Genomic DNA, 20,594 nt, shown 5'->3' with positions numbered 1-20,594 from the left:
AGATTGTAGGATATGCAGATGTTCAGTTTTACAAGATAATGACAAACTGCTGGCCAAAGTGGTTGTTGCAATTTATATTCTCACTATGAGTATATAAAATTTTCCCTTGATTCTCCTTCTGGTCAATATTACTATTATCAGACTTTATATTTGTTCCTCTAGTGGGTGAAACATCTCATGCGGTCTTATGAACTGAAGCATCTTTTCATATATTTACTTGCCATTCATGTTTTCTGCTTGGTGAAATTACCTGTTCATGTCTTTTGAACACTTTTCTACTGGCTGTTTGATGTTTACTTTTTTTTTTTTTTTTTGGTGAGGAAGATTGGCCCTGAGCTAACATCTGTTGCCAATCTTCCTTTTTGCTGAGGAAGATTGTCTCTGAGCTAAAATCTGTGCCCATCTTCCTCTATTTTGTACGTGGGATGCTGTCACAGCATGGCCTGATGAGCGATGCATAAGTCTGTGCCCGGAATTCGAACCTGTGAACCCTGGGCTGCCAAAGCGGAGCATGGGAACCTAACCACTATGCCACCAGGCTGGCCCCAACTTTTACTTTTCAATCTGTGGAAATTTTTAATAAATTCTGGATACCAATTCTTTGTCAGTTTATAGGTGGCAAATACTTTTTCTGTTTGGGCTTATCTTTTCACTCTTTATGGTGTCTTTTGTTGAACAGAACTTCTTAGGATGTTTTGTGTGTCTTGATTGAGATATCCTTCTCTACCTCAAAATCATAAAAGTTTTCACTTATATTTTCTCCTAAAATTAAAAAAAATTTTACCATTCTAAGATTTTCATCCATCTGGAACTGGATCTTTAGCTACACTATCACAAAAATCAATTTATTTTATCCATATGACAACCTAGTTGTCCAACCCTGATCTACAATACACCCTTTGTGCTCCTTTGGTCTACCTGTCTAACCCTGCACCAACACCACTCTGTCTTCATTACTATCTAAAGTCTTGCTGTCTGGTAGGATGAGAACCTTCTCCTTTAAGCCTGGGCATCATCTTCTTCAGGAGAATCTTGATTATTCGTGCTCCTTTGTTCTTCCATACAATTTATAGAATTAGCTCATCAAGTTACTCAAAAAACTGTTGGGATTTTGAAAGACATTTTATTGAATCTACAATTAATTTGCAGAGAACTGACCAAATGATGTTATTGAACTTCCTATTCATGAACACAGTATTTCTCTCCATTTATTTGTTTTCTCTTAGTAACTTTCAATAAAGGTTTATAATGATCTCCATACAGGTTTTGCACATCTTTTGTAAGATATATTCCTAAGTACTTTTGCTATTATAAACGGTATTTTGTTTGTTGCTGGCATATAAAAATGCAAATGATGCTTTACATTAATTATAATCAACCACCTTGTTAAACTCTTATTTTGTATAATTTGTTTGTAGATCATCTGGGCTGTTTTTTTTTTTAATCATGTGATCTTCAAATAATGACAGTTTTCTGTCTTCCTTTCTAATCCATATAACTTTGATTTCTTTTTCTTCTCTTTATGCATTGTCTAGGATCTCTAGTTCACTGCTGAAGAGAAGCAATGATTTTAGGCTTTTTTTGTCTCACTCTTAATTTTAACATGAATGTATCTAACATTTCATTAGTTAAAATGATGGTTGCTTTAGCTTTCTGATAGTTACCATTTATCAGGCTAAGGAAATACCTGTTTTTCTAGTCTGCTAAGAGTTTTTATCTTTTATAAAGTATAAATGGTTGTTTAATTTTTTCCAGTTGTTTTTCTGTATCTACTGACATAATTATGTGGTTTTTCTCCTTTAATCTATTAACTGGCAATCACATTTATACATTTTCTAAAGTTAGATCACCTTTTTTTTTTGGTGAGGAAGATTAGCCCTGAGCTAACATCCGTTGCCAATCCTCCTCTTTTTGCTGAGGAAGATTGGCCCTGGGCTAACATCTGTGCCCATCTTCCTCTACTTTATATAGGACACTGCCACCGCATGGCTTGACAAGCAGTGCATTGGTCTGCGCCTGGGATCTGAACCTGTGAACCACCAGCCGCCAAAGTGAAGTACGTGAACTTAACCGCTACACCACTGGGCTGGCCCCAGGATCACATTTTTATTCCCAGGAAAAATCCGTTTTGATATGATGTTATCCTTCTTGCATAAAAATGAGTTCAGTTTACCAATATTTTGTTTAGGATTCTTACTTCCACACTTATGAATGAGAATGGCCTCTAGTTTTCCTTTTGTGTACAATCCTTGTCTAGTTTTGGTATCATTGTTATATTGGCCTCACAAAATGACTTGGGAATATTACCTCCTATTCTCTTAAAAGTTTGACAGGGCACTCCTGTAACACCATTTGGGCTTGATAATTTTGGTGTGTGTGTGTGTGGTATATGTGTGTGATTGTAAGAATATTTTAAAATACCAATTCAATATCCTTAATAATTATAGAACTATTTAGGCTTTTTATTTCTTCTCAACTCAGCTTGATTAATTCTGATTTTCTAGGAATTAGTCCATTTATTCTTTGGGTTTAAATTTATTTGCATACAAGTTTTCATGGCATTCTCTTCTCAGCATTTTAATATTTGCTGATCTGTGGTTATATCTCTTTTAATCATTTCTAATTGTTTGAGTTTTTTAGTATTTTTCATTAAAAAAATCAATCTCAGAAATTTCTGTTAGTAAAAAAAGACAAAATTTTGACTCTGATGAACCTCTCTGTTGTCTATTTAGTTTTCATTAATTTCTCTTTATTTTTCCTTCTTTCTGCTTTCTTTATTGTTTTTCCTACTCCTTAATTTTTATACTTATTACCTTACTTTTTTTATAGTATAATATTTAAGGATATTAATGTTTTCACAAAATTGTTTTCTTTGCATTCCACAAGTGTTGGTATGTGGTATTTTCATTTTTGCTCACTTTTAAAGTATATTCAAATTTCCATTATGATTTTATCTTTAATCCATATTCCAATGTGTGCTTTTTAACTTCCAAATAATGGAGATTTTCTTCTTATATATATTTTAAATCATACTGTGGTCAGATATGATACTAATTATTTGAAATGTAGTGAAATATGCATAGTAAGTGATCAATCTTTGTAAATGATCTAAGTATACTTGAAAAGAATAGATATTCTTTAATTGAGTACACAGCTCTATAGACTAATAAGTCAAGTTTGTTAACTGTGTTGTTCAAATAGTCTAAATTTTTACTAGTATTAGATTTAGTTTTTCAAAAATTAGAATTTCTCATTATGATACTTAATTTGCTAATGTCTCTATGTATTTCTAGCAATTTTTGAAGTTATCTTATTAGGCGTATGTAAGTTTGGATTTATGTCTTCCAGGTGATTTGAACCCCTGACATTATGTAGTAATAATCTTCACTCCTAGTAATGTTTTATTACTTGAAATCCATTAATATTAATATAGCTACACCAGGATTCTTTCAGTTAGTGCTTCTCTAGTATAACTTTTCCCATTTCCTTACTTTCAATCTTTCTGTGTCCTTATGCATTAGGTGCCTCCTGTAAAAAACACATAATTGGATTTCTTAAAAAATTCCAATCCAACTATGTCTAACTGACGTTTAGTCCATTTATATTTATTGTGATTATTGATATATCTGGATTTGTTTCAACCTATTCTTATTTTTTTCTTTCTGTTTGTCCCACTTTTTAATGCCTCTTCCCCTTCCCCCCATCTCTGATTGATTTTGGATTTAATTTTTTATTTTTTCTATTTTTTACTTCTCTACTAATATGAAAGTTGTATACTCTTTCTTTTAGTACTTACCATAGACATTTTAAATATTCATAATATAACTTAAAGTCTTAACATAATATTTAACCCACATTCTCTTAGAATACTTTAATTCTTATTATCCGTCAACTTACTTGCTATTTTTGCCATTTTATATCTGTCCTTTTTATGAGCCCCCAAATTAGATATTATTTTATTTAGACTTACCAATTTACCATTCTTACCAATTTTTTTCCCCTCATTACTCCTTCTTGTATCTTAAATCTCGCTCCTAGTGTCAATTGCCTTCTTCCTTAATTACATGCTTTAGAAGTTCCTTTAGTGAATGCCAACTGGTGGTTAATTCAGTTTTTGATTACCTGAATATATATTTATTTGGTCTTTATTTTTAAAAGATAGTTTTGCTGGGTATAGAATTCTAGGTTGAAAGTTGTCTTCTTTCAGCACTTTGAAGATATTATTCCATTATCGTCTAGCTGCCATTGTTGATGTTGAGAGGTTTAAGTTAGTCCAATTATTGACCCTAAGTAGGTGATATGATTTTTCTATTTTTTCTATTTCTTTCTATTTTTCTTTTTCCTTATCATAGGTGTTCTCTAGTTACCTACAATGTGTCTTGATACGGATTTCTTTTCATTAATCTTGCTTTTTAAAAAAATTTGTGGATTTATGTGTTTCATTAGTTCTAGCAAATTCTGTACTTCTTCAAAAATTGCCTTTCCTCCATTCTCTCTTGATATTTCAATCAGACATATGCTACAACTTCTTACATTTTTTGCATCTTCTATCTCTCTTTCATGTTTTCTAACTCTTTGATTCTCTGTGCTACACTCTGGATAATTTCTAATGCTCTATCTTCCAATTTTGCAATTTTCTCTCAGCTATGTCTAATCTGCTGTTTAGCTGATATACTGAATCCTTCATTTCATTGATTATATTTTCTATTCCTAAAGCTTCCAATTATTTTCTTTAATCTACCTAATCATTTTTGATAATCTGTTTCTTGCTCATATTTGTGATTACTTCATAATTTCTTCAAACATTTCATTTGGAGTTATTTTAGAGTCTATATTCAACAATTCCAATATCTGAAGTCCTTGAGGGTTTAAGTCTATTGTTTGTTGTTTCTGTTGATTCTCACATATGGTTTTGGTGATCTTGGTTTTTGATTCTCACACTAATGATCTTAATCTGTGGGAATACTTGGGGCCCAAATTGGCACTAATTTCTTCCCAGGAAGGATCTGTATTTGCTTCTGTTGAGATCTTGGGAATGCCTCCAATATGGCATCACTTTAGCCCTTTAAAGTTGAGCAAACCCGTCTTGCTTACACCTCAAGGAATTCCATTGCAGTAGTTGTTAAATGCACTTATCCTCAAGACATTTTCTTCCTTTTAAATGTGCTTACCATTCACCACTCTAGTTTGAATCCCCCCACTACCTTTTCTTTCTTTTTAGAAAGTCAGGGGGTTGATCTTTACAGCATTGCTAGCCTCCCAGCAATTAATTTCTATTCTTGAGCTTATTGTTTTGTAACGGGATAACCCTTTAGCATATCCATTTTGCCATACTGCAACAGTAGTTGGCCAGCAGTATAATTTCAAACTTTCAATATGTTAAGTAATTCGTTTTAAAAGTAACATGGTAAAAGAATAATGCATGTCAAAGACTGCCAATAGTATAAGTACATTTGAAGTCTGAGGTTGCCCACAATGAGCAGGGAAAGTCAGGCTAGAAGGAAAGATGAAAGTTTCAAGGAACTCTATAAACTAAAAGAAATATTTGCAGACATATCAAATCCAAAAATAAATTCATCAGAAATACAGATAGAAAGCCATTTATTGATCAAGAGATATCATGATGAAATTATAGCTCAATCTTAAAAAAGAAAAAAAAATCTTTATTTAAAGCACTTACTTTATGTGGGGTTGCAACCCTGGCTGCTCTTCATAATCTTCTATGAGGAAAGGCAGATTTTTAGCCCAGTGGTCTTTAAAGCTTCCAGGCAGATCCACATCAATGTTATATTCCGCAAGAGGAGTATCAAGGTGTGCATGAAGATACCGAGAATACTCTGCAGACAAGAAATGGGATCTGACATGCCCAAATACTGCTAAAGAAACATTTTTTATGGCTAACTGCCATAAAAATACTTTGTAACAAACTATTATTTAATTACAAGAATTCTAAATGGAGACTCCAAATTTTAGTAAGTCACTATTATTACATGATAATGAGGGTAACCTGCCACTGACTTGAGTTACCAAGGTCAAATACAACCTAGTCAATCTGGGTCTACTTTGGTTAAATTTTAATCACCTTTCCATGAACAATAACAAATATCTCACTTTTCAATTCCAGAATTCAAGTTCAGTGTTAGATAGAGTTCTCTGTGAACTGAAAGATCTACTGACTATGTACACGACTTCATCAACTGAATGACCAACTGCTGCTTATCTCTATGGAAAAAAACAGGACATGGAGCGCTCCTTCCTTCAGTCTATAGTTCCCAAGTCCAAGTTCTTTAAACCAGGAAAAAAGAGGGAACTGTAATTTAGAGTTAAGTGCTGTGCTATCCAATAGGTAGCTCGCAGTCACTCGGCTATGAAGCACTTAAAATGTAGCTAGTGTGACTTAGAAACTAAATCTTAAATTTTATTTAATTTAAGCTTAAAAACTGATATTTGACTCAATTATTAGAAAACTTTGGTATGCTTGGAAAACTTGCATATATGAATCTGTTTTTTCAACTATAAATTTGATGAAATCTAAATTCAAATCAAGTGAGTCCAATGAAAATTTAACATTCAAATCGAGATATATTATAACATACACACCAGATTTTGAAGATGTAGTACAAAAAATAACGTAAAATATCTCATGGTGTTTTCATACTAATTATATGTTGCATTAATATTATGGATACAATGAATTCAATAAAATGTATTATTAAAATTAATTTCACCTGTTTGTTTTTACTTTTTTAATGTGGCTACTAGAAATTTAAAATTACCTACATGGCTTGCAATTTTTTTCAGTTGGACAGTACTAGTATAGAGGGCTAATAACAAAGGAAAGAGAAGAAATGGAAGTAAAGATTTGGGCTTTATACGAAAAACAGAAATATCTTTATGTGTGGCAGAGAAAAGGTGAGTAAGACTAGAACTAATAAAAGGATAACTCAAAGATTTGCTTTCATCCTTATCCCAATTTAATTTCTCCAAAACATGTGAGAATTCTGATATAAAGGAATGATGGATCGAAGAAACCAAATTTACATTTAACAGTAAAAACCTCATAAAAGGTTACTTTCCTGTCATTCCTATATCTTTAGATGAGATGTGAAGAGACAAGAATACCCAGATAATTGTCACATTTAGTTCAAATATGTTTTTTTGACCGAAGTAAAATTTTTTTTAACTTTAGGAACAAAAACATGTAGGAAATGACAGAAAAAGCACTGGACTGGCCTTTAGAAGACATGGATTCTATCTAGTCCAGATACTGCCACTAAACAAGGGATGGCTGTGGACAAGTTACCTCACTTCTCTGAGACTCAATTGTCTCATATGGAACATAAGAGAGACAAGCACTATGATTTCCACAGCTTCAAGCATTAAAATTCAATGAATCTGCAATTTTCTGACTTACCTCGGAGATATTTCACTTTAAGATACTCTGGGCTGGCCTTCTGGCCTGGAAGAGGATCATTTAGCATAACTTTAGTCTGTGCTTTTATCCCTTCATAAAACTGTCCCATTGCAACATGGCTGAGTCCTTTCATGTACTGGCACACCTCATTATATGGCTCTAGCTGCAGACACCGCTGAGGCATTGAAGGAGAAAATGCTGTGTTAGTATCCATACAGTTTAAGAAAACTTTCGAGTGCTTCATTCTTTAATCAGAAATTAGAAAAGTTTTCCCTCCAGGTTAAATCAGACCAAATACATACCCTGTAAATTAGTCTATGGGACAAGGCAACAGTTTTTCTCTTTCTTTCTGTTGAGGTATAAACACTATTCTGGGCCATCCTCCATTCATTTCACTAAACTCCGTTGAAGAATAATCCAAGAACTCAAGTTACAGTGCTTCTAATTCACAGATGCTCACCTTGAAATTCTTAAGGGCTTCCTGAAGGCTGCCATGGTGATAAAGCATCATTCCCCGGAGCTGGAGGGTCTGGACGTGATTTTGGTTGAGCAGCAGGGCCTTCTGAAAGCTCTCAGTGGCTGCTTCAAAATTGCCCAGTTCTCTAGATATTTAACAATAGTTATGAGCACAGTACAGACATTTCAGTAAACATACAGAATAAGTTATCAGCAGAATTATGGTCCAATACACAAATAAGATACCCTGATGTGGGCATTCCCTTTTTTACTTTACCACTTTATAGCTACATAGCCTTTGACACATCACATTCCATTTACTTTTTCTAAACCTTACCGGACTACAGGATAACCACAGAGCTCTGGAAATTCTTTGGGGAAAATTAATTTATTGATTTCCAAAGGCAAATACTTACTCAAATCCCTTTCCCCAAATCATGATGAGCTTTAACCCCTAAATATATGTGTCTAAGTTTTAGTATTTGGACAGAAACATACATTTCTTCGTTGGAATAAAGTATGTAGGTTATAATCATACGGAGGTTTATCATCCTGAATCAAATTCATAGGCTTAAAATTGTATTTTTTTCTGTGACTGAAGTTCACGTCACTTAAAATCTAGTAAATCACTATGTAATTTAAAATTCTGGAAAAAAGAAGTGTATTTTAGAGTTGTGACCATTTCAGAGTGGAAATGGTTATTACTGACCAGCCTTTTTTAATATATTAAAATGTTTACAAATAAAAGAAGTAGTATCCTCAAAATATTCCATGCATGAATTTTCTATTAATAAAGAATATTTTTTAAAAATATAACACCTGCTTACATTTATACAGCAATTTACTAGGTACTTTCAAATCTGTTTTCAATTTATATTCCCAACAATTCTGTGGAACAGGAAGGATAAATATCATCCCTTAAACCCAAAACAAATCCAAACACACTTTCTTCAAGTTAGTATAAGAAATCTTCCTCAATTATTGTATCAAATAAATAAGCTCCTGAATTTAATCCTTCCCAAACAAGGTACCTAACAGAGTTTTGAAGGGAATTTCTGTTATTGGCTTTCTTTTCTAATTTTATAGTACCTTTATAAGTGAGAACTCTGAAGCTCAGAGGAGTTAAGGACACACAACTTCCGAATGGGCAATCCTGAACTAGATCTATACCACTTGACTCCTAAATCAGGAGCCCCTTCTATTATGCCATGCCATCTCCTTTTCAGGTCAGAGTATAAAATTTTTTTTAAAGCCAAAAGTTAGAATAGCTCTACTGGCCAGGCCAATGCAAGCAGTCAAGAAGCCAGAGTCTAGGCACAACTTCTCATTCCTGATAGAGATGTATCATAATTCTGACTTTTCCATTCCTTTATTCTAGGAATCTTCAAACAGACCATAGTGATGTGGGAATTAACCTTAGTCATTGCCTAAAAAAGCAGCAGCATCTATATGCCACTATTCAAAACAATCACCCTTAAAGGACTAACATTTTCTAGACCAATACATACAAACTGAAGTTGTTTTAAGAGATAATATGCATCATGATATCCTCTGACACAGGTTCCTTCTAGATTCCAGAGAAGATCTCAACAAGTATGTAAATGCCTATGTGGTTTAGAAAGACCAATTGGTTAAGAAATGCAATTTCTTTTTAAACATCACAATTATGTGAGGCTATCTTGTCTCCCTACTCTATACTCTCCCTCCTACCCCAACTATTACTACTTTACTTACCTATAGGCCTGTCCTAGACTTTTATATGCATCAATAAAATCAACTTTCTGCTTCAAAGCTTCTTTGAAGGATTCAATAGCTTCCTGTAAAAAGTATAGAGAAAATTATTTCATTTGTACAACTGTTAAAATTGAGTTTCACTTAAATCACTAAAGGACTTATATATTATACATGGTCTCTGAGTGATTTTTTTTTTCAATAGGAGGACTTAAAAAAAAGAGAGGTATAAAGTACAACAAACTACGAGTCAGGAGGACTTAATTTCAATAGTAAACAAATGCATTACTATGAATCATAACAGAGCCTTAAGTTTCTCCCTTTCAAAATGGGAAAACAGCTTCTCACTATCTATTTCATTAGGACTTTGAGTACTGGTGATATCACCTTCATAGTAATATAATTTTCTTAATTAATAAAGGCCTTGTGGAACAACAATAAACCTAATAGCTGTGTGAAATAATTCAAAATGATCACAACCAGTAGCATTTAAAATTGAACCAACAAAAGAAATAAAAAAGCAAGCCCATCTTGAAACTGTTTATTAAAATAAGCAAAAAGGCTCCTAGATTGGCTATCTGAAGGATTCCCATGATCTACAAGGAAAAAGAAACAATAAAACAGAAACCTTAAAGCTGGGGGCATTTGGGGCATGGCTTCCGCCAGCACAACTCCAGGTGTGCAGCTAAGGGAGTGAGAAGGCTGCCCGGGCACCGTGCTTTAGGGAGGGGCCCTTAGGACACAAATAGTGACTTGGCTGCTGTGGAACTCTCTGTGAAAACTGTTAAGAAAATGTGCCATTCTGTTTCAGAATCAACATCCTGGGCTGAAACCAGTATTGAATGTACTTTACATTATGACTTGATTATTTACTGTAATAAAAAATTATGAAGACATTTCACACATTTCCCAAGGAAAAGACATATCTTACTTAACAGCTACAAAGTATCATGATCTCTAATAGCTTTAATGAGAAACACTTTAAAACTTCTGTGATAGATCACTTCACACCTAATTAGATAATTCATGGCAGAAAACTACTAAAGATATCCTATGCCTTGCACATGGTAGGCACTCAATAAATATTTAATGTTTTGGTAGGTACACAAAATAGTTTTGCAAAAGCAACAGAATCCTAATTCTTTTCAAAAATTCATTCATTCCCTGCTTCTTGATTTTCCTGGGGGAGAGGCAGCAGGGCAAGAGAGGCTGGCTTTCAAACTCCTCAAAGGTGCCAACAGGGACAACTTGCTTATTAAGGAATCTAGCTGAATATCTACTGTTTGGTAGAAAGATGAGAACGCATAAATTTTAACATTTAAGAAATGTTAAAGACTGCTCTTAATCAGGCTTCCTGCTGTGCACAGTCTTGATCTTTTAGGATTTTTACAACTGTATTTTTAATTCCACAAATATGTATTGAGCACCTACTATGTGCCGGGGCAGTGTGAGGTACAGGGGACACAAAGACGAGCAAGTCATTATCTCTGTCCTCTAAGAACTCAGTCTAGTTAGAAAGCCAACTGTTTAACCAGGTCATTAGAATATAAACTAAGAGCTACAATAGAGGTATGAGTAAAAGTCTCTGGGAACAAAGAGAAAGAAACAACTCACTGAGCCTGGGGATACCAGAACAGGCTCACAGAGGAGGTGACAACTGAGCTAGGTCTTGGAGAATGAGAAGGAATTTGATAAAGAAAGAGGGCATCTTGGACAGTGGCACAGAGTGCTCGGAATTGGTGGGAAATGTGGAGGAGCAGGAGTGCAGGGTGCACAGGTGGGAGTGGGGGACAGGGAAAAGATGGGGGACCAGGCTAGTGTGGTAAGCTGGGGCCAGAGAGGGAAGGTTCTCTGCCATGCTCTGCAGTCTGGGCGTTACCCTGCAAGCAATGAGGACCCGGGGGCTCTAAGGAGGTACGCCACCTCACAAAATTTACTTTTTTTTTTTTTTTGTGAGGAAGATCAGCCCTGAGCTAACAACCATGCCAATCCTCCTCTATTTTGCTGAGGGAGACTGGCCTTGAGCTAACATCCGGGCCGATCCTCCTCCATTTTTTTTTTTATGTGGGACACCGCCACAGCATGGCCTGACACGCAGTGCGTCGGTGCGCTTGGGATCCGAACCCGGGCCGCCAGCAGCGCAGTGTGCGCACTTAACAGCTAAGCCACGGGCCGGTCCCAAAATTTACTCTTTAGAGATGATTACCACCAGCAACAACAGAGAAGACAGACTGGAGACGGGAGAGAATGGAGCCCAATTAGGAGGTGGCTGCAGTAGTCCAGGCAAGAGATAATGAAAGCTCAAACTGAGACAGTGTCTCTGAGGAGAGAAAAGAAGGGTCAAATTCAGGAGACATTTTTAACGGCAAACTAAGACAGAACTTGGTGGCTTTTGGGTATGGGGGATGAGGGAGAAGAGAGGGTAGGAAGCTTCTAAGCTGAAGAGCCTGGGTGGAGGGCTAGAGCGTTAACTAACATAAGGAAGTACAGTACGAAGGACAGCTGCAGGGCAGGGGGTGGGGGTGGGAGGAGGTCATGAGTCCAGTTGGGGCGTGTTAAGTCTGGAGTGTTTGTGGACGTCTAGCGGAGATGCCCAGGAGACATCTGCTGCCCACTGCACTTACAGCATGCTTGGACGCCACAGTTCTTCAAAGTCTGATTTCTCTTCAGCTTTTAAGAGTCTTTGGTTTCGGGGTTCCTGTCTAATCACTGCACAGCTCTCTACCTCATTCTGCCAAAGAGGGGACATAGCAGAATCAAGATTTTAAGCCATTGGGAACAAAGAAACTATGTTCGAATGAATCAATCTCTAAGCATATAAACTGGCTCTGAATTCATCTGCATAGCGAATGCAATCACCACCACTTTAAGTCGCCATCTTCCCTACTAGTCGGTGGGCAGCCATCACTCTGAGGCTGTTACAACTAAGAGAACAATCTCAGGTAACTCTCAATGTAAATGCTGATAAAAATATGTGCTTGGAATACACCATTTTTGAACTATCCTTACAATATAGACATAACAGAATTCAACAGAAAAGCTTTTGCTGTTTTTTCCCTAGGAAAATCCCAAATGTTTGATATATCTACCAAACTGACAGTTGTGAAATTTGTCATGTAATATTGCCTAATGTATTTCTAATGTATTACATCATAAAGCAAATAAGCAATTACCCTACTTAATTTCTAAATTGTTGTGGACCACCTTTAGGATGCAATGATAGTTTAAACTCATTGGTCCATTTAATACTTTGTCTCTATAGTTAACAAGAGAAATAGAGATATCTAAATTCAGTTCATTAATTTAATTAAGGCATTTCACCACTGACTCAGTTTTCCAATCTATGTAACTGGGACACCCTCTGCTCCTTCTATACTTCATAGGGATGCCGGTGGGATGAATGAGAGAATATGTAAACACTCTGACCTCCTTGGACAGCAGATCTATAAAAATGCAAAGAAAAAGTTCCCATCTATTATACACCTTGATGCTGTGTTTATGAGCATGGTGAAAAGGAGAAAGGACCAAATAATTTGGTAAGATTGGTTCACTGAGGGGCATCTAATGCTCAGAGAATGAAGACACTGTTTCTAGATTCTCATCACGTAGATTGGGAATAAACCAAACTGAATTTTAGTCCTTGTCCAATTTGTAGTGTCTCTGTTAAAGCTCTTTTCTGAAAAATTTGCATTCCGAAATAACACAGAGTCCTGCCCACATTCCTAAACCTGGCTTATAATTAAAAATGAAATCATTTGTTTGCATTTGTTTACTTTAAAAAATATTTTTAACCTCTTAATACTAATAGCTGGTATTCTTTGTATTTCAGATCTTTTTCTCCTCTATGAGATATTCAAGGGATAGACTTGACTATAGTGTTGTGATTTTGAATGTTTTTATTTAAGGTGACTGAGAGAAGATGAGAGGATTAGAGGGCAGATGCAGACACAAAATAGACTGGAAAAGCCCATCTGGCAGCTGCTCAAAACACATTTTAAATAACTGCTCTCAAAGCCTACAGCTGCCCGTCTCAATCCTGAGGGAAGAGAGAAAGCGTCCTTGTTAGGACGACCCTTCCCAAACTTGCAAAAAGGATATGAGGTGTATGAGATAAAATTTGCAAACTTCTTTTTGATCTGGTGTTTAGTGGATGGGAGTTATTTTTTTTTTGAGTCTATGAAACAGATTAAATTAAATTTTCACAAGTAAAATAATCCGTAATAATTAATACCTGATTCATATTCACAGCTTGTAAAGTACTTTTCACACACATTATTTTATTTAATCCTCAGTCACTTCAAGAGGCAGAGTAGAATCATCTCTACTTGACAGATGTGGAAGGAGAGGCTGAAAGAGTTTAAGTAACTTGTCCAGTGGTACAGTTAATAAGATTCAGAGCGAGAGCTCAAACCAAGGCCTTCCAACTCCAAATTCAATGCTCTGTCCCTGAAATTCATTTATTCTGCTAATATTTACTGAGCACCTACTGTGTGACAGGCACTGTCTGTAACACTGAGGATTTACATCATGCAGTCTTTTTACAGGCAAATCCCTCCCCACCCTCCAAGTGTGTGTGTGTGTGTGTGTGTGTGTGTGTGTGTGTGTGTGTGTGTGTGTGTGTGTGTGTGTGTGTGTGTGTGTGTGATCCTCAGAACTATTTTCAAAAGTAAAAGCATGTTCTTTCTGCCAGAGCACCGTTCCCTGCCACAGGCTATTGAAATTCTTCACAGCTTTCAAAGTTCAGGTTAAGTACAACCTTCTCTGTGTAGACTCGCTTGACTTCCTGGTCAGAATGAAGTGTTTTTCACCTACACAGGCCGACTATATTTGGCTCTTGGGCCAGCCTGTCTTCAGTCAGGCAGTTCTGATGTGTCCTGTACTAGAGCGCCTACTCTGTACCAGGCCTTGCGCACTGAGGAGGCCACAGTGAGAGACCCAGAGCTCCACTCTTAGCCGTGTTTCTGGTCCCTGGCTCCTGGCATAAGATAAGCCTGCTGCACAAGAGGTTCTCAACCCGTGCTCAGAGAATGTAGAATCAAGGGCAGGAGGAAGGGGCAAGCTGGAGGTGACATTTCTATCCCACACTTTGAGTCAGTCTAGACAACGCCTTTCCTGTTTCCCTCAACTCCTCCTCCCAACAGCAGTCTTCAAGGGACAGTAATCCAATCAATCACAGAGACGTCTCCCAACCGGCTCCTACAGCCTCCGGAGGAGCCCGGTTAAGTCTCTCCCGCTCTGACCTGGAACGCTACCAATGTCTCCTCGTCAATCTCTCTGTCCCTAACCTCCTCAGCCACTACCATGTCAGAATCCACTTCCCAAATGATAGATTTGATCTCAACTCTATATTTTCCCCCAAATTTAGATTTTACAGCTCCTCTGGGCCTACAAATTAGTCAAAATGCTTAGCGTAATACTCCAGACTTTTTAGGACTTCCCCTCATCCAACTTTCCAACCCCATTTCCTTTACACTCAAACCCAACTATTCGCTACTCCATGAACTGGCCGTATTTCCACATTTCTATGTCATCACTCATGCTTTCCTCTCTGCCTAAAGTGCCCTTCTTCCCCTACTTAATCCTACTGCGCCTTCAAGGTCCAGGACAAAGTCCACTTGTTCTCTGGAACTTTTTCTAACTCCACAGTTTAAATGAATCTTTCTTATCTCTGTTCTCAAAGCACTTTGTTTATGTTATTTTCTTTAGTCTATTTGCCATATGATAAATTGTATGTGGAAAAAACTTTGTAAACTTTACCCTTTATAAGAGTAAAGTATTATTTCTGACTCTTACTTTTACCCTCTCCCCTTCTGCACCTTCCTCCTAGTACCTACCAAATAGTAGGAGCTCAATAAATATGTTGATTCATATTTTCTAATATGAATATGTTGATACTATTTTCTAAAATAAACCAATTAGATAGACACTTGGGACATCATTTTGAAACAAGTCAAACTAAATTTCACTAAATTCTTCCCACCCACAAAAGAAAAGCAGAATCATTATACTGTACACATATTGCACAACAGTTTCACCTTCAAAAGTCCTCTGTGAAAGAAAGTTAAACCTTTGTATAGCATAGCTATAGGCTGGTTTTTGTTCAGTTCTAAGGACTGCTGAAAGTCTTCGTGGGCTGTTGCATAGTCCTACAAAAAGGAGAGTGGAAAAAATATAAAGTAGTATTCATTAGATATTTGGACATTTCCTACTTTTGATTGGTAGAGAAAAAAAATCCCAATTCATTCTGTGCTGTTTTTGGCTTAGTATTAGTTGAATGCTTATAGTGTTTGCTGAAATAGTTGATTTTCTTAGGAAACTGATGGGAAAAACTCACAAAGGTTTAATTTAAGCCCACTGTCTCAACTACAAAAAGAATATTATTTTGAATACTATTAAAATCATAATCTGTTAGAGAAACTTCACAAATCATTTTCTGGTGCCACAATTTTTTTATACTGAATACTTCTAAAATAATTATGCCATAGACCAACCTTAAAATGTGTTACGCTGAGATTTTTAAAATCTATTTCCTTTCGCAATAGAAAATTGCTAAAATTACTATAAACCCACAAAAATAACTATGGTAATCATAAATACCACTACAATGATAAAAGATAATCTTGTTAGATTTGGGTCACTTACAGAGAGAAGCTACAATCTGGGAAGCCATGCTATTTCAGCTTATGGTTCTTGGGTTGTGATACCCCCAAAAATGGATAACGTGCTCACCTGCTTCCCTGTGCTGATATTTGCAAGAAAGGTTGAAGCATAATCTATGAACCAAATTTCTCTTCTTCTGTTTCTCCCCCTCTCTCTTTCTCCTTTTCTCCTAGTCCAGAATTAGTTACTGCTGACAGCTCAAGCAAGAAAATGTGTTCTTGGTACTTAATATTTCCCCACTGGGTTCAATTTCAGCTAAAAAAAAAGCTTTTATAACTGTGTTGTATCACATATTATTATACAGCTCCAAACCCCAATCTATCAAAGAGCAGCTTTCTGAAGTAGAAGGAAAAATGAAATCTTTATCATCATGAAAGGAAATGTTTCAAGGCAGAGATAACTCACCTCTGATATGAAGTACAGGGTCCCCCGGTGTCTGTACAGCCGTGCTGAGGGCTGAAGTTGGATAGCTTTAGTGAGATCATTCACTGCTTCATTAATTCGTCCCAGAGGGGACAGAATCTATAAACCCAAAAATGTCATTAGGGAAGAAAAATTCCCATGATCAACCCTAAAACTGCCAATGCTTTTGACTTTTCAATTCCACTTCACCACACTCTACTCACAACATTAATCTCTCGGCAGACTAGAATACTTGACCCCACGTACTATGCACTGAGGTTCAAAGTCAACAAGCTGAGGGGCCACTAATCTTTGTCGAGCCAAGGGGAAGGCTCATAAACTATGACTGAAGCAATTCCCTTGTCATTGTTTCACATTCTGGGTTATAAGACATGTTGCTTTTCTTAAAATGTGACCATTTTTTTCTCAACCTATTATTTATTTTTCAAAACAAAATTTGGCATGTCAAAATTAATCTGAAAGGTAACTTTGAACCATTAAAATAGAGAAGCTGTTGGACACAGATTAGAGTCTTCCATGGTGTTTAGCTCTGTCCTCTGTGGTCATAAGTGCCGAATGACAGTTTCTAAGATTCCAGGTGTTCTGTAAGCCCTGTTGTGTTAACAACTCTCAACTCATCAGTCATGATCTGCAAAGTAGGAGAAAAGACATCTGCAAGCCTGTCTGGAAAGCTCCGTTGATCCCGCTGTCAGTTGTGTTCAGGCAACAATGGCAATACAGAAGACAGTTCAGAATGCAAAAGTACACCAAAAAGACGTAAAAAATCCAAAATGGGTATCAGTATTCATGCAATCAAGCACACGCATTTTATCCTTAAATTAGAGTTAATTTTGTTCTCATAATATAGGTCATTTCCAACAATTTTACTAACTGGCTTCCTATTCTGCAGGAACTTAAAACCAGCAAAAGAGAGAGGATTCAGGCAGGCACATAACCAGTGGCAAGAATCACAGCTCAGAAAGAGGAAAGAAATGGAATATATGCCTGAGAACTCAAAAAGCACAGTGGTCTGGGGTTACATTTTGGAAGGGAAAACATCCCTACTCAGTTTAATAACCCCTAGGTACATAACTGAATTATCACACACCAGCACAATAATCAATATGCATAATAAAGACCTGAGTAACTAAAAAAGGTTAAATTATATTCATTAAATATAGCCTATTTCTGAAAGTATGAAAGTGAAAGATTTCTCATAAAATAATTTCTGACATACATAAATGTTATGCTATAATTTAGCTGGAAAAATCACTATGTAGTGACATTATTGCCCAATAATGCCAGATAAAAGCAATATTACCACATATTTTTAAGATAATTGAAAATAACTTTTGATTACCAATATCATTTTTGAGTACACAATTAGCTTTTTATTAGATATACAAATTTTTTAAAGCTGCTAAATAAGTCTTCTTTCTGAGTATGCAATTAAATTCATGCTTTATCATAACATTTTAATATAACATCAGAGTTATGGAGGGAAAAAGCATCAGCACCCCCTCCCTAGAACAGATGATCACCAAATTAGCCACCTAATGCTCACACCAAATACCAACAAGATTCTCAGCAGTAATGAACAAATTACAATCACTTAACCCTTAGGGTTACAATCCAAAACAGACAAGAGACAATGAATTATATCATTAATTGAGAAAGAATTTTATTCAGAAAGCCAAATCCCCAATAAAACATAAAATTCACTTTAAGAAACTAAACTACAACTTAAGACACTATTAATTTTGAGAACAAAAACATCACAAATACATTTTTTAAATTACCAAAACATTCATGTTTCCTTTACTTGCTAAGTTTTCTCCTTCAAAAGAATGGGGAAAACAGTCATTTTTTTCCTTTAGTTAAACTATGAAATCCGACCAGGTCAGAGGATTAAAAGTCAAGTTTTATTCATACTGAATATATTAACATAAATTCTGAAGCATTTAACATGGCTAAATGTGCAGTAAATACAACATGAAATCTGGATAGTTTACTCTTATTTTGTGAAAATGGTAAAATGAACACATTTCACTTAAAAACATTAAAAGGAGTGCCTTTGCACATACTTCTTTCTCTGATCTGAACACCGTTCTCCACTTTGTCCCCCAAGACGTGGGATCTGATCGGCTCTAGCATCACCTCTTCAGCGAGGCCTCCGCAAACACTCCCAACATCCCTCCCTTTGCCGACTTCTCCCAGAACTCCGGCAGGCCATGCCCTTCTGTTCCTGAAGAAGCACCTCCTCTTAGTGTCTACTGTCACAAGTATTACCTGGTATTTTCACCACGTTATCTCCCTGTCTCCACCTCAAGTCAAAAGTTCCTTCAAGGTCTGGTTATAGTCACCCTTACCTGATCTATGTGTCTACGTAGATAGGCAAACCTCATATGAATTATGTATAAGCGTGCATGCGCACACACACATATAGACACACACACTTCTAAAGACTATAAATTTTATTTTGACCATATGTCATATTGTTTTGCTAAAGTACATCATATACACGGTAAACAACATGTGTGATATATTTTCAGTGAACATGGATAGTAGTAGTACACATCATAACCGTGTATTTTAATACTAAATATTACTATTAAATGTTAAATCAGAAGTATTACTTGGCCCATAGTTTTCTAGTAATTTCAACCATGTTAAAGGCATTAAGTATCTATGGAGGAAAACACAACAGGTATAAGGGAGGTTCAAAATTTACAAGTAATAAAATAATAGGAAAAAAATATCTGAGATTCAACTAATCCAACAATGACAGAGGGAAAAAGAAAACCACACTCACTTCTGCTCGCTGCTCAAATACCTCTGGACGATCTGGTTCCAAGGTAATTACTCGGCTCAGTTCGAACAGAGCAAGATCAGCATTCTTAATGTCCTTGAAAAGGTATTAGCTTAGTATGAGATATACTGTCACTCAAAACCAGGTTGAATAGATTTTCTGAAAAAATTAATAATTTAGTAATGATAATAACTACTTATTTAGAAACAAATATGAACTTAGCTATGTACAAGACATTTGCCAAGTTACTGAAGTTATATTACAATTATTTAACTCACTCAAGTCTAGCTACCTATCAATAGCACCTTGGACCTGGCTACCTATCACAAATTCCACAGATGGTAGGATATTTTCTAAATTTAACCTATTTAATCACTGAATCAACGAATTTCAAGGGATGAATATGTGGACAGCAGCATGCGAAAAGATGCTGACCAGTGGTGATGTAGGAAACAGAAACGGGCTAAGTCAGTGTCAAATCACAACCACTAAGCCTATACACCTACACCTTAAGAAGTCCAGGTAAGTTCTCCTTAAACTTTGCACGTTACTTTTATATTAAAAATATATGCGCATGTTACTTTTACATTAAAAATGCATTAAAGATATAAGCAAATTTCATGTCAAGATATAAAATTAAAAGAGATGAGAATTAGGATGAAGCAGCTTATCTCTGACCCTTACTAGGGCAACTTCGGTCATTTACTGACGCTCTGAACGTAACACTGTTTCCTTCCTAAACACCTCTGTCATTCCCACATCTGAGTTTGTTCTCAGTCCTCTGTGTCTCAGAAGTATACAAATACTATATAAAATTTCTCCAACAGGCCAGCACCCTATTGGCAAAGATACAAAACTGACGTTTCTCCCTCAAAGCATAATTTCATTTGAATATTTTTAATTACAATAACACAATAGATATAATGTTCCTGATCGAAAATCTGGAGACGTGAATCTTAGACCACTTCACTCTTTATTATATAATCTCTAGAAAGTCTTTATTTTATACCACGGTGCCTTTGAGCAAAATATAATTATTATAACCTTTCTCCTGCATTCCTCAGAGAAATAAGGGGAAAAAGGCTAGAAAGATATACCTATCTGGGGAAAGTATAACATATG

At 35.9% G+C, this 20,594-nt stretch overlaps 1 protein-coding gene across 7 annotated transcripts in view; it reads right to left on the bottom strand.

The window, feature by feature from the left end:
• The window catches only part of TTC13 (tetratricopeptide repeat domain 13), a 77,547-nt gene that overhangs the window by 23,238 nt on the left and 33,715 nt on the right, over nt 1–20,594 (bottom strand). For 4 of the 7 annotated variants that reach the window (XR_015552450.1, XM_004432363.3, XM_014788928.2 and 1 more), the window contains 7 exons: nt 19,476–19,568; nt 16,667–16,783; nt 15,637–15,747; nt 9,605–9,687; nt 7,875–8,016; nt 7,415–7,589; nt 5,681–5,837 (listed from right to left, as the gene is read on the bottom strand). Coding sequence is in view for 6 of the 7 variants with exons in the window: in XM_004432363.3 (XP_004432420.2) it covers nt 5,681–5,837; nt 7,415–7,589; nt 7,875–8,016; nt 9,605–9,687; nt 15,637–15,747; nt 16,667–16,783; nt 19,476–19,568 (878 nt within the window). In the remaining variant the exon portion in view is untranslated. The remainder of the gene's footprint in view (nt 1–5,680; nt 5,838–7,414; nt 7,590–7,874; nt 8,017–9,604; nt 9,688–15,636; nt 15,748–16,666; nt 16,784–19,475; nt 19,569–20,594) is intronic. The other 3 variants (XM_014788930.2, XM_004432364.3, XM_014788929.2) reach the window with 2 other exon arrangements.

This window comes from Ceratotherium simum, chromosome 6 (assembly GCF_057802395.1).
Source record: "Ceratotherium simum simum isolate JZ-2026a chromosome 6, ASM5780239v1, whole genome shotgun sequence".
NCBI classification, from domain to species: domain Eukaryota; kingdom Metazoa; phylum Chordata; class Mammalia; order Perissodactyla; family Rhinocerotidae; genus Ceratotherium; species Ceratotherium simum.
Note: the sequence above shows the minus strand (reverse complement) of the source record. Positions and strands in the feature narration are given on the sequence as shown.